This window comes from Heloderma suspectum, chromosome 8 (assembly GCF_057233095.1).
Source record: "Heloderma suspectum isolate Gila_16-S chromosome 8, 16-S_ref, whole genome shotgun sequence".
Classification (NCBI taxonomy): Eukaryota; Metazoa; Chordata; class Lepidosauria; order Squamata; family Helodermatidae; genus Heloderma; species Heloderma suspectum.
In genome coordinates this window covers 12,879,805-12,893,996 of record NC_139465.1, presented here as the reverse complement: position 1 = coordinate 12,893,996, position 14,192 = coordinate 12,879,805, and the positions used below count along the sequence as shown (strand labels likewise).

At 39.1% G+C, this 14,192-nt stretch overlaps 1 protein-coding gene across 11 annotated transcripts in view; it reads left to right on the top strand.

Annotated features, from left to right (window-relative positions):
• Nucleotides 1-12,701, top strand: part of CHD9 (chromodomain helicase DNA binding protein 9) — an 88,736-nt gene extending 76,035 nt beyond the window's left edge. For 5 of the 11 annotated variants that reach the window (XM_084812916.1, XM_084812917.1, XM_084812925.1 and 2 more), the window contains 12 exons: nt 660-702; nt 1,481-1,700; nt 1,839-2,041; nt 2,468-3,367; nt 4,332-4,495; nt 5,550-5,822; nt 6,507-6,675; nt 7,753-7,892; nt 8,231-8,452; nt 9,103-9,231; nt 9,410-9,514; nt 10,266-12,701. In XM_084812916.1, the coding sequence (XP_084669042.1) occupies nt 660-702; nt 1,481-1,700; nt 1,839-2,041; nt 2,468-3,367; nt 4,332-4,495; nt 5,550-5,822; nt 6,507-6,675; nt 7,753-7,892; nt 8,231-8,452; nt 9,103-9,231; nt 9,410-9,514; nt 10,266-11,132 (3,435 nt within the window). In that variant the 3' untranslated portion in view covers nt 11,133-12,701. The remainder of the gene's footprint in view (nt 1-659; nt 703-1,480; nt 1,701-1,838; nt 2,042-2,467; nt 3,368-4,331; nt 4,496-5,549; nt 5,823-6,506; nt 6,676-7,752; nt 7,893-8,230; nt 8,453-9,102; nt 9,232-9,409; nt 9,515-10,265) is intronic. The other 6 variants (XM_084812921.1, XM_084812927.1, XM_084812918.1 and 3 more) reach the window with 5 other exon arrangements.
• The last annotated feature ends 1,491 nt before the right edge of the window (nt 12,702-14,192 follow it).

Below are 14,192 nucleotides of genomic sequence, written 5' to 3'. Positions count from 1 at the left end.
CTGTGATAGTCCTATGTTTATGGAACACACTCACCAAGGAAGCTTGTCTGGTGCCGACACTCATCTTTTCAGCACCAGGCAAAGTTGTACTTATTTCCTAGTCATGGCCCAGTTGTTATGGGCTACTTTTGTGATGTTTATTCTAGGCTGTGAGTGGAAGGAGATTTTGTGGATGAATGCTTTTCATATTATATTGTTTTTATATTTTTTTTATGTGTGTGTGTTTTTCATTTTTATTTGTATGATTGTGCTGATTACGGTTTATATTGATGGGGGGGGGGTGTTCCCTGTTACATTAATCATGGATTTCTGTACTGTGTGTGTAATTTGTTTTGAACTGCTTTTTGTGGTAGAAAAATTTAAACAGCAACAACAACAGCAATAATAATGAATAAAACATTTACTCTGGCTGAACGTTTATTTTGACTTCAACAGTAATTTTTGGAATTCGTTTCTTAGCAACCCTTTTTCTGATTTAACAATGTTGCTTTTTATTTTCTGTTGAGACTGTGAGACTCTTAAATTTAAAAAGGAATTGACAGTAATCCATATTTAATATTAATATTTTTAGACTGTTTAGTCAACTGCAAGACGTGTGGTTTATGCTCTGTCTGAATTGTACCTCTGTTCATTCTGTGGGTTTTTGTTTCATTTCTTAGGATGATGTGTCATCACCAGGGGATCTCATAATAGCAGATGGAGGTAAAACCCTGTGATTTTAACTTATTACTCTCAGGATTCCCTTTGCCCCTGCTGAAAACTTCAAAAACCAAATCAGAACACAGACAAAAGCCTTCAATCCACGGCTTTTTAATCCACTTACTTCATTGGGTCATACAGATGCAAATTGTCAGTGACTCACAGTCTACAAAGGAAATGCCTTCAGGGAGTTCAAAAGAAAGCTACGAAAGTTGCCCACCGTTTGAAGAAAAGGCGGGCTACTATCCTAACTTAAGGGGTGGGAGGGATCTCCCTTTCTCTCATGAGACCTCTAAGAGCAGCTGTTCACGCCGGGCCAATCGGGCAGACTGCCTAAGCTCTGCCCCGCCATCTCTCTCTTGGCTCTGCGTCTGCGCCTGGTGTCTAGGAATTCAGACTCTCCAAGCCCCACCTCTCCCTGTTTGCTATCTCTCACAGGAGTGTGTGAAGAGAGGCCCTCTCCATCCAGCTGGGCCTTTGAAGCCTGAGGAGTCTGTGTCTCCATCTCTGGACAAGCCTGGGAACCTTGTCCCCCACGTCTTGCAATTTATTATTTATTTATTTATTTATTTATTTCATTTCTATACCGCCCAATAGCTGAAGCTCTCTGGGCGGTTCACAATTCTTTAGAATCTGAGCTACTGTGCCACTCCCTGTGCTCAGAGGCAACCCTGACAATTATTTGAATATTACTCTTCTGGAATAAAGCAAGTGTGTATTTTGTATGGTGCAGAATACAACAAATCAATATTGTTGTTTTCCTGAACTTTCTTAATTATAGACGGTCAGATGATTGAAGGGGACAAGCTTTACTGGCCAACTCAGTCTGCCTTAACAACACGTTTGCGTCGCCTAATAACAGCGTATCAACGTACTAGTAAGAACAGGCAAATCCAACAGATCCAACCCACGTTTTCAGTCCAAGCCTGTGTGATGCAGACAACATATGAAGAAGCTGCTTTAAATCCAAAAATGGCTGCCAAAATTGAAAGACAACAAAGGTCTGTGTAGGCTATAAATACCAAGTTAAAGACTTATAGATCACAAAAAGCCTTTTGACTTCTTCCTAATCAATCATGGTTTTGTGCTGTTCTGGGAAAGTTACTCAATTGTGACACTTTCCTTGGTTTTCAATCTAGATGGACAAGAAGAGAAGAAGCCGATTTCTACCGAGTGGTTTCCACTTTTGGTGTGGTGTTTGATCCTGATAGAGCTCAGTTTGACTGGACAAAGTTTAGAGCAATGGCGAGGCTACATAAGAAAACAGATGAGAGTTTAGAGAAGTACTTGTATGCATTTATGGCCATGTGCAGAAGGGTCTGTCGTCTGCCTTCAAAAGATGGTGAGTTAATAGTGGGGAAAAAAGATTTAGAGGCAACAAAGGCTTAAACACATATATGATTATAAAATGCCAAATTAAATAGTACTTTGCATGAGATAGGAGCCAAAATATACACACGAATGTGTCCCCAGCATATGAGGACTGGGGTCTTCATGTGCATAGGATGCTTCTATATCAGGCTGATAGTGATTTTGACATAAATCCATCAGACTACATTATCTTTAAAATGTTTTTTAGTATGTATTACTACTCTGTTTCTTCAAACAGCAATGGCTACTTCCCAGAAGTGTTTTAAAAATGAAGGATGGGGGAAAATGCTTAAGTGAGGAACAAATTTTCACATATTGGACCATTCCTAAGTTTCAAATTTAGCTTATAAATTAATGTTCTGAGAGTTGCTAATCTTTTTGTGTGTTTCCTTTGCAGAACTTGTGGATCCAAATATTTTCATTCAACCAATTACAGAAGAGCGTGCATCTCGAACCTTGTATCGTATTGAACTTCTCAGGAAGGTACGAGAACAAGCTGTCCGTCATCCACAGCTATTTGAGCGTTTAAAACTTTGTCAGCCAAATCCAGACTTGCCTGTCTGGTGGGAATGTGGGACTCATGACTGGGATTTACTGATTGGAGCTGCAAAACATGGAGTTAGCAGGACAGACTACCACATCCTTCGTGATCCTGAACTTTCATTTATGTCAGCCCAGAGGAACTACAGTCACAATAAAGTAACATTTTCAAGGACTTCTACCCCACTTTTTCAGATGGCATTGTCTGCATCTTCTCTTGCACCTCAGGCAAGGCTGCTAGATGTTAAAGGGAGCATGCTAGAGGATACAAAAGCTAAGAATGAAAACCATAAAGAAGAATGCCACTCTTCAGGAGAGGAGTCCATGTCTACTGAGGATATGCGAACGGGAGTAAAGACTGAACCTTTGAGCCCAAAGAATGGTACACCATCTCATGCTACAGACCACAAACCTGTTACGAAGGCAGATAATGACAGGCGTATGGTTGCAGCAAGGACAGAGCCTCTAACTCCAAATGCTGCTTCCAAAAAACAGAGACCTAGCAAGAGAGGTTCAGAATCCAGCTCCGATTCAGACTCTGATTCAGATAGGTCATCGTGTTCTTCCAGATCATCTTCGTCTTCATCTTCGTCTTCTTCCTCTTGCTCACGTTCCAGATCAGGATCCAGTTCTTCATCCTCTTCATCTTGTTCTTCAGCATCGTCATCATCTTCCTCTTCCTCTTCCTCATCATCTTCATCCTCCTCCTCTTCATCAGAAGAGAGTGACAGTGATGAAGAGGAGGCGCAAAAGAGACGTAAGCACTATTTCATTTTCAGCAGGGGTGGGCAACTTGTGACCCTGCAGATGATGTTGGACTGCAGCTCCCACCAGCCCTAGCCAGCATAGCCAAAGGTGAGGGATGTTGGGAGTTGCACTCTGACAATATCTGGAAAGCTACAAGTTGCCCATTCCTGATTTTAACATTGAAAAGACTCATTTGGTTTTAAACTTGTGCTGGCTGAAGGTTGACTTAAGCTGCTTTTACATGGGGGAAAAGGAATTGTTGGAGTCATAGGAAATGGTGGGCTATGTAAATGATATGTGCAATCACAAACTGGGGCTGGAACAATGTTGATCTTGCTCTGAGAACTATGAAAAGTAAAAGCGTGGCTTCATAAATGGTATAAGCTTCTGATGAAGGCTAGAGTAGAACACAAATAGCTTTTTGTCCCATATTTAACTTTTTCTTGTGGATGCAACTGTAAGAACATTGTTACCTAGCTATTAATATTTGATTTATGTAAATATGTACTGAGCCACTAGGGGTATTCAAGGATTTTCTTTGGCCCACATTTGAAAATGAATTGACTAATGTGCAGAATGGAATGCTGTTATCCTTCCAACTCTGCACTTCTCTGAATTTTGCAATGAGCAGCGCAGAGTGGGAGGAAAGGGGGCATTCCTGGGGGCCGGTAGGGGTGGGGACCTCGGGAGGGCCAGCGCAACGCTTCCTATGCATTGTCCACCTCCCCCGCTCCGAAGCACTGTGGCTAGACAGCAGAAATCGGCAATCCAGCCACAAATGCAGTGCGGCTGGAGTGTGGAGGTGAAGATCCCCTCCACGCTCTGCCCGCCCTGCGTTGGATAGGCAGTCACCTCCGAGTTTGGAGGCGGCTGCCTATCCCCATAGGATTGCTCCCCAAACTGCTATGTCACAGTAATAAGGTATACAGTACTGCAGATTTTAAGTTCTAATTATCTAAAATTGTTTCCTTCAGCAGAAGGAACTCCTCACTTGAACGCATATGATGAAGAGAGTGTAGCTTCCCTAAGCACTGTGCAGGATGAAACCCAGGACAGTTTCCAAATGAATAATGGAACACCAAATTCTAATTGTATCTTACAAGGTGGATATATGTTGGCTGCTTCCTACTGGCCCAAGGTAAGTTAGTAATGCCATATGCATAAAGCTCTAGATCAGTTTTCTTGCAAAATTATTGAATTTGTTAGGTTACTTTCTTCATACTTCTAAATCAGAGTAGTATTTAAGTTTGGGCTTCAGTTTTTACTTTCGCTACTGGGAAGCAAAGGTAGTCACTTCAGGTTGCATTTGCTAAAGTCCATTTTCCTGGTGATAGCTGCAGAAAGTTACTTTCCTCATTCAGCCTCAAGGATGCCCACTATGCTCTTCCTACTGGGACTATTGTGTTTTTTCTACAGTAGGCAATGTGTGTTGCTGCCACTTGGACTGGTCACCTCCTCTATAATTCTTCCAACATATTCATGGTTCTCATGTTAGGTATGTGATGGGAATATATTTTTCCTCAGTCACATGCTGGTAACAGCCTGTTCTTTGTCCAGATAAGCAATCATGGCACAGATCCAGTTGACTGCCATAAAATGTACAGTTACATTATCAGTTGGAAGAAGAGCCATCTGACTTCATTCTAGCAGCTGCAGCACCCAGTTCCATTTATCAATGAAGGAAGGATGGAAGTAGACAGAAGAATATCTTTATTAAAACATTGGCACTGAAGAATATGAAACATGGACAGATCCATCAAAGATGATGGGCCTGTTCAGATCTTATTTCTTTCCAAGCATTGTGCCCAATTTTACCATGGCCTGGAAGTAAAGAAACCTTTTGCTGTGGCTGGATGTGGACATGGGTAAGGCTTTTTCCCCATAGCACATCCATCTGAAACACTGACCATAATATCAGTATGAGTGGTCAAGTAATTTGAAACATAAAACATGACTCATGCATCAAAATCCTACGTAGTCATAGTATCCCTCTTCTGTACAAGGCAGGAGGAATAATAATGCTAAATTATTGTGCCCAAGGCCAAAGAGAATTACTTATAATGTGACAGATCTTAACTCTCCTCACCAGCCTGTTGTCATTCTTGTTTATTGGTTACTCTGATTTTTGCAAGTGGTTTTAGTGTTGATACAGGAAAGTGAGAGATTTCTAAATGGCATTCTGATTGTTCTAGGATCGGGTTATGATTAACCGTCTGGATAGTATTTGTCAAACAATCTTGAAAGGTAAATGGCCTTCGGCAAGGAGAAGTTATGACAGCAATACTGTGGCTTCCTTCTATACCACCAAGCTTCTAGACAGCCCAGGTGCAGCTGCAGAATACAGTGAGCCCAGTGTACCAACCCCCCCAAGTGCAGATGTTAAAGAAGAAAATGATGAGTCACCACAGATGTCAAAGGTGAAGAAGCATGTACGGGAAAAGGAGTTTACAGTGAAAATCAATGACGTATGTTTATTTTTATTGCCCTAGGACCTGATTGCAATTGCGGTGTGCAGCATGCTTTACCTACAAGTGGCTGCCTGCTCTCAGTCTTTCTTCCTTTACGCTCATATTTGTGGGTATTTTTGGAGCAATTTCTTGGGGCATTTTTCCCCCTAGTAAATGCTCATTTTCAGGATCCACCAACAAAATAGTATCTTTCCTTGGTCTTTTGAAGCCTTCCTGGTGAGATGCTTTCTCAAATGACTTTCTTATGCTGCTGCTAGTACTGTAGTTACTTTTCCAGAGTGTGGCTCTTCTGAGTTAGCCTCAAATGTCTGAAAACAGGAACTTTCAAATAGCTACAATTTTAAATGCCCCTAGAAAACAATCAGAGTAATTATCCCTCCCCATTTCCAGAATTCATTAGCCTTATACACTGAACCTAGATGGTAACACATACTAATGAATAGAAGCTCTTTCCTAATAATTGGTATCTTGATATCTGCATATTTATCTTTTAAATACATACATATTTATAAAATATTAAAATGCAGTTGTTTCTGAAACTGGCTAAATGCAATTACCCTCATGTGGGAGGTGGGGTGGTAAGGGATTCTTCCTGAAAGAAATTGCATATTAAAATAGTAAAATATGAAATTAATAACTTCTTCCCAAAGAAATCTGCTAACACCCATGTTTGTTTAACAGGAAGGTGGTTTGAAATTAATTTTTCAGAAGCAGGGACTTTCTCAGAAAAGGCCATTTGAAAGTGAAGATGGAACATTAGGACAGCAGCAGTACCTTGCCAGGCTACATGAACTTCAGAATGCTTCAGAGACATGCCTTGCCAATTTTCCAAAGACTTTGCCAGAGTCAGGTAAGCATTTTAGGTTTTTGAAAGTGACTGTTTAGTGCTAAAAGGCTTGCTACATAGGAATAGTATTTGGGATAGCATGTTGGGATTTCCAATAGTATGTTGGGATTTCCATTCCAGTTTGTCTGTCTGTTATCTATTAGCTTTTACTGAGATGGCAAGCTTGTGTCCGTGCTGTACCATTTCAGAGGGCAGGTGGGGGCTTGATTGATTGCTCCTTCATCCTCGCACAAATCCCTGCACATATAAAACTGGCATGTCAGAGAGAAGGCTAGGCTAGACCCCATCTCATGGACTTGGTAGTCTTTTGGGTGGATGGAATATTTTTTGTATGGCGGATCATTCAGTCAAGTGAGCCCTCATTTGCAGTCTGATGTAAAGTCCAGACGCAAACTTATGCTTTTTAAAATCTTATCAACATCTTTTACCGTTTTGATGTGATGTAGTGATGTGATCTAGTTAGATGTAGGAGACTAGCGATAGTTTAAGACTTCACTTATTTAATATTTTGATCATAGGTTTCATATACAAATATCCCAGTGTAGGAAAACACCATGGCAGTAGATCTAGAGGGGGAAATGATGAAATTGAGTTTTCTATTAATACTAGTGATAATTTTAACAAATAAAAACATATAATTTAAGTAAGCTGGCTAGTGTTCAGTTAGAAAATAATGGAAATCAGAAATAACATAATAGCTTCACAGAACTGAGTATCAAATATTTTAAGGGAGAGAATTAGCTGCAGGGTGAACCAGTGACAGTAGTAGTGAGCTGAGAGGGGTTTGAGCTTTTCTTTGGCCTTTCCATGAGATGCTAGGCTGCAGCTACCCATATGTCTGGGGATTTGTTATTCACCTGGTAGTGAGTTTTAATTCTGGAGAGAAGAGAATATAGGATCTTTGGGTTGGGCACATGGGAATTAATATTGATCCATATGCCAAATCATTTTAATTCTGTTAAAATCTCTATCTAGAAGTTTGATTTATTTTGCCATGGTGTTGCTTTTTCATTCAGTTGAACATATTAATTAGGAGCAAAGCCTGAGTTGTTTACTTTATGGAGCTGTTCATTTGATTAGGAACATCCAGCCAGTTGACAGCTAGTGCAAATGGCATAACAGTTGATGACCAGCCTGTAGTGAAAAAGAGGAGAGGAAGGAGAAAGAATGTGGAAGGAGATGATATCCTGTTTATAAACAGAAACAAAGCACCTAACCATGTAAGTAAATGTAAATTGATATTTGAAGGAGATGATCTGTTCTGATCTAAATGTTTTCAATTTTGCAGACTTTAATGTTTTAAGATTGACCAAACAGGTGTTTGCCTGCTTGCCTGGCTGCCTGACTTAATAGGTTTCTTGCTCAGTACTTACTAGTATGAGTTTTGGCACTGATCTCCACCCCACCCCAACTAACCTATTTAATCAGATTCATAAAATTTTGCAAGACAGATCGCTTTTTTTTAGCAGGGTTGAAATCTGAGTATGTCATTATAGTGTCTGATTTCCCTTAAACTTTTATCTCTAGCTATTTCTTATAAGACATTCTATTTCTTCAGGTTTGTCATGGCATAAATGCCCCTCAGGTTGCTCCTGGAATAAACCCAGTACTTCCATATGTACAATCCCAAGGCCTGTGTGATGCAGAAAGCCCAGTTCCAGTTATTAACTTGAAAGATGGAACCAGACTTGCAGGTGATGATGCCCCTAAAAGAAAAGATTTGGAGAAATGGCTTAATGAACATCCTGGATATGTTGAAGATTTAGGAGCTTTTATTCCTGTGAGTATTTTGTTGAGTATAATGAAATAGTGACCTTCAGTTTACCTCTGCTGTGATATTTGAATACAGCAAGTAAATTCTGTCTGATTCGCAACTTGGAATATGCAGTTGTAATTGCGAACACACACACACACCCCTATTACTTAATTATTTTAGCATGATTTGAGGTGATTTAAAATAGTTTGGGATTTCATATAAAATAATATATAGTGCGGGAATGATATTAAAGGCAAAACTGAAGTACTTTGGCCACATAATGAGAAGACAGGATACCCTGGAGAAGATGCTGATGCTAGGGAAAGTGGAAGGCAAAAGGAAGAGGGGCCGACCAAGGGCAAGATGGATGGATGATATTCTGGAGGTGACTGACTCGACCTTGGGGGAGTTGGGGGTGGCAACGGCTGACAGGAAGCTCTGGCATGGGCTGGTCCATGAGGTCACGAAGAGTCAGAAGCGACTGACCGAATAAACAACAACAATATATAGTGCAGCATATTTACTCAAATTAAATCCCACTTAATTTAGTGGGATTTAGTTCCAGGCTTAAGTGTGCATAGAATTGTAGCCAGAGGCATACATACATCATTTGTAAGTAGTTTTAACAACATTTAAAGGCTACTAATTTTTTTTGTAAAATTCTCCTATAATAGAAAATGCAGCTTCATGAGGGGAGACCCAAACAAAAGAGGCATCGTTGCCGCAATCCTAATAAGCTGGACATTAATAGCCTTACTGGGGAGGAACGTGTTCAACTGATCAATAGAAGGAATGCTAGAAAGGTAATTGTTTTCCTTTTGTTGTTCAGAAAGTTCTAGTTTGGTATTCTACCTTACCACTATAAGTACTTCACCACAAGCTAAAACCAGATGATAGCTTATTTTTGAAGATATGAATGTAAACTGAGTGTTGGATACATGCAATTAACTGATAAATGTTTATTTAATCCTTATATTTTAGGTAGGAGGTGCTTTTGCACCCCCACTGAAAGATCTGTGCAGATTCCTGAAAGAGAATTCTGAATATGGAGTTGCTCCTGAATGGGCAGATGTCGTAAAACAATCTGTGAGTACTTGTAAGGTGGTGGGAGGGTGTGTGTCATAATTAGTAGAAGCTCCACTTTCCAATGAAGGAAGACTAGCTTTAAAACACTAAGCCCCCCTGTTTAAAGCAGTTTAGAAATAATTTGGAAAATCTGAGCCTTGAAACCACACTTGTTTATTTGCATAACAATGATAAGAAGACAAGGAACCTGTCTTGTACACTGTAAAGCACCATTCACATTGAAAGTATTATATAATGAATAAAAATAATAATGAAAATAATGAAAAAAATATCTAAGCTAAGGCTGTCTTCTAAGAATCAAGTTGCTTGTCCCTAAACAGTTCAAAAACCATAAAATGGAGGGTTTGCAAATAATGATTTTAATTATAAGACTTGGCATTCACATTCTTCAGGCATTTAGAACATTCACATACATTGTCTCAGTAATCCTTACTGTAAAGTAAGCCTGTATTAGCCTCATATTGCTTATTTTGTTTGTTGACGCTAAGGGGGTTGAAGCTTGAGAGAACAGGGACTCCTTTAGGCCACCTAATGAGTTCCCAGCTGATGGGAGGGATTTCCTGGCTCCTAGTTCATGATCTTTACCTCTATGCTATAGCAAAACTAGCCTGTTATCAGGAGATTGCTATGTTGGAAGTTGATTTAAATATATATTTACTCATCTACACTATATCTTAAGATACAGGAGTAGGTAGCTGCATTACATTATGAAATTATTAACTAGGTTTTATTTTTTTATTTTTCCTCCCAGGGATTTCTTCCTGAAAGCATGTTTGACCGTATTCTCACAGGGCCTGTTGTACGAGAAGAAGTAAGCCGGAGAGGGAGAAGGCCTAAAAGCGAGATTGCCAAGGCAGCAGCTGCTGCTGCAACAGCAGCGAACATACCAATCAACCCTTTGCTAGCCAATGGGCTACTCCCAGGAGTGGATCTATCCACCCTCCAGGCCTTACAGCAAAACCTGCAAAATTTTCAGTCACTACAAGTGACAGCAGGTTTAATGGGAATGCCTGCTGGCCTGAACACTGCTGGAGAGGCAAAAAACATGGCTGCTGTATTTCCCATGCTGCTTTCAGGAATGGCTGGCTTACCAAATTTGCTAGGAATGGGAGGACTCCTAACAAAGTCTACAGAATCGGTTTCTGAGGAGAAAAAGGGAAATGACTCCAGAGAGCCTGATGGAAAGAAAGAGAGGACAGAGAGCCAAAATGCACATAATGGTGGAGAAAACTCTGTGTCGGGTTCTCCTTCTACATCGTCATCATCTGCTGCTGCTGCAGCTGCCAGCCCCTTAGCTCTTAACCCCCTACTATTGTCCAATATACTTTATCCAGGGATGCTTCTCACTCCAGGCCTTAATCTCCATATCCCAGCTTTGTCCCAACCTAATATTTTTGATGTACAGAACAATGAAAACAATGGCACAGGCTTAGCTAAACCTACAGAAGAAAAGGAGGAAAATTCTAGGGTTCAAGATCAAGAAGACAAAAGGGGAACAGAGCCTAGCTCTCGCAATGAAAATAGCACAGATGAGGGTTCAGAGAAAGTAGATGCTTCCTCTGGATCAGACAGCACGTCATCCTCGTCTGAGGATTCAGATTCTAGTGATGAAGACTGACCCCAGACTCTGCACTTAAATTATAAACTGATTTTGAATTTATTCTTTAATTATTTTGTTGTAAATAACCCAGTGTTGAGTGAGTGCATCAATAATTTACTGACCGAACATTTCAGTATTTGTTTAGAAGTGCAAACTGCTTTCAGAGACGTTTTGCATGTAATATTTCTTGAAGTTCATAAGTTTCTGAACTTGTATGTACTATCAAATACACAATTGTGTAAAAAGAATTACAGCATAAGGCATTATAATTTTTGTTGGGGGGGTTAATTTTTTTAATAGCTTAGTAAGAGCTGTATATTTAATATATTTGCAGTGAACACAATTCTTTATGCGCATTGATTTAATCTGAATATAGTTTTACAGCCTCCTTGACACGTATAATTTACAGATCAAAACTCAGCAATAATTTGGGCAGCTAATGAATGTCATGAAAGCTGTAGAATCTACATCACCATCCCTTGCTTTAATTACATGAAAATGCTCTAGTGTTGTGATGCACTGCTGATGTTTCCAATTCAGGTACAACTGTGTTTAAAAGAAAAGTTTCCCATTCAGCCAATTAAATTGGCTACTTGTTACCTCAGCTGAGTTAGTTTAGGAAGTTTACATTGGTTTCTCTGCTTGTTTTCATATTCTGCTTTGCTTTGTACAGGCATCCTGTGTATGTTAATTTGGTAAGGGAAATTACCATTACAGTTGCACTCTTCTAATAGCAAAGGGGAATTTTGCCACAAAATATCCCTTTCCTATCTTTCTTCGACACCATGGATACCTAATTTTAAAATCTTGCTCCTTCTTCGGCCTTCATGTTGTTGAGGAGCTGTATCCACAAGTTGAAATAACTCAAAGTGCCACGTTCAACACTGCATACTTCATGTATAAGGAGTAGATCCTTGTGAGAATGGCTTGTATGCTTCGTTTGTCTAGATTTCTATTTTGTGTTTGTTTGTCATGTAACCTCCTGTAGTTACCAGTTAATAATGGTAAGGGGAAATGTAGACATGTTAAAACTCTCATATTTCTCTACAGGTTTGAATCTGACTATACAGAAAAATGTTACCCAAAATCAAGATTTAGGGTATCATCAGTTAATTATAATAATGCTGAGTTGCCCAATAACTTAAAGCACTTTCAACGATGATGTGAGAAATGTGTTCCATGAAACCATGATAATAGTGCTTAAAAAGCATCTGTTTGAATACACATCCTTAGAACCTTACTACGTAAAATCAGTCTTAACATTTGATGCGTGATATAATTCCTTGTTCTGCTGAAGCTGCTATTACTCTGACATGGTAGAATCACAGTTCCACACCACATGGTGGAACTGACTGAGATTAGGTGTGAGCTTGTGTTAATCTCACTTATGGTCCAAGGATAGGCAAATGTTGATGGAATGAATAAAAGTACTGGCGATAGTCAATGACATACCTTTTCGAAAGGAACTAATTTAATAAAATCTGTATTTTGATATGGTTCTGTTGCTTGCTTGTACAGTGAACAAGACTGTGTTGTTTTTTACCAAGATCTTTACCAATAAAAATAAAGTTTGTACATGCAAAATAATTAACCCCCTTTACTAGAAAGCAGTATTACATGTAATTACACAGTTACAAAAGTATCATTTCGATTGTGCTGGTTATTGTATTCCCCACCCCCAAGGATAGTATGACTTGTTTGGCCCTTCATGCAGTGTCCTAGCAATAGTCAAAACATGCCACAAGAAAAGGGGTAGCAATTCTTCATCATGGAAGGATGTATTACATATTTAATATTTTGCCCTTTGTAATATAGCACTTTTGTTTATCTTGTATGTATCCATGATATAGCCAAAGTTTTCCAAACACAGTTGTTGACTTAGTCAATGGAGTATTTCAACAATACATCACTTTGCACCATCCCCCTACATACCTCCCCCAAAAGAAATCCTAAGCATAATTTTTAATAAATTTATGAAATAAAGTATTTTCCTAATTATGGTCAAGTGAATTTGCTTACCATTTAGTGATCTTCTCTCTCTGTAATAAGGCAATTTTACAGTTTCAGTGTCTGGCTGATACAGATTTGAATATGAAGTAAAGGTATGTTTTTTTAAAAAATCAGTATCAGTTGAAAGATGAGAAATATGTAGTTCTGTCAGCTAAACAATATGCAAGTGTGGCTGCATTAAGTCAAGGGTTGTAAGGAGCGTTCATTAGAATTACATTAATACTGAAATTTCAGTACAAAAGATATCCAAGATCGTGAAGAGGTGTATGTTGGTAGTGACTAAAAGAACAGTAGCTGTTATTGCCTTGTATTTCTATTCCTTGTTTCAGGCTTCATGATCCGTCTTAGTCCTGTTTTTCTTTTGGACATTTTGCAATATTTGCCAGTTGTGTTCTGTGTAGTCTGAATTTGCTTTCTTGTAGTTGAACAAGCGTCTTAAGTCATTTGTAATTTATTGAATTACTTTCTATGATGTTCTATAGAGCAAATGGAAGTTTAATTATTTTTTATTAAACATATTCTTTGACAACCCATGAAGTTGGCCTCAGTACATTAAAAATGCCTTTTAGTTGTCACACAATGCAGTTAAACTGGAGACTGAAGCAAGTAATCGCTACAGTGGTTTTAAAGGAATTAACCACCTGAAGCTATTCACTATTTAAGGAATTTATGGTTAATAATTTTCTGCAAATGCATGAGAGATGCTCAATGTGCAGGTACTATGAGCTGTTGAAACATCTTGCCTAGCAGAGGTTTACCTATAGATAATCAGTAAAGTTTTGTATGAAAACATCCGTAAATATCTTGAAAGCTACAGTTTAATGTTTAATGCTAGAAAAGGTTTCTCTACATCCTGCACTGGTTTGGGCAATAGCAGGGAACATACTTCTTCCCAAAGGTTCATTCAGTCATGTTTTCTCAGTAGAGTTTCTGGGGAGCATTGTAGGATTAATGCAATGTGCAACTTTACCTTGGCATTTGCCTATTACCTGAAAATGTGGAAGCAAACTGCTTCAAACAAAGATTTTAAGTGCTAGCTCACTTCTCTGTGTTAGGGGACACCATTTT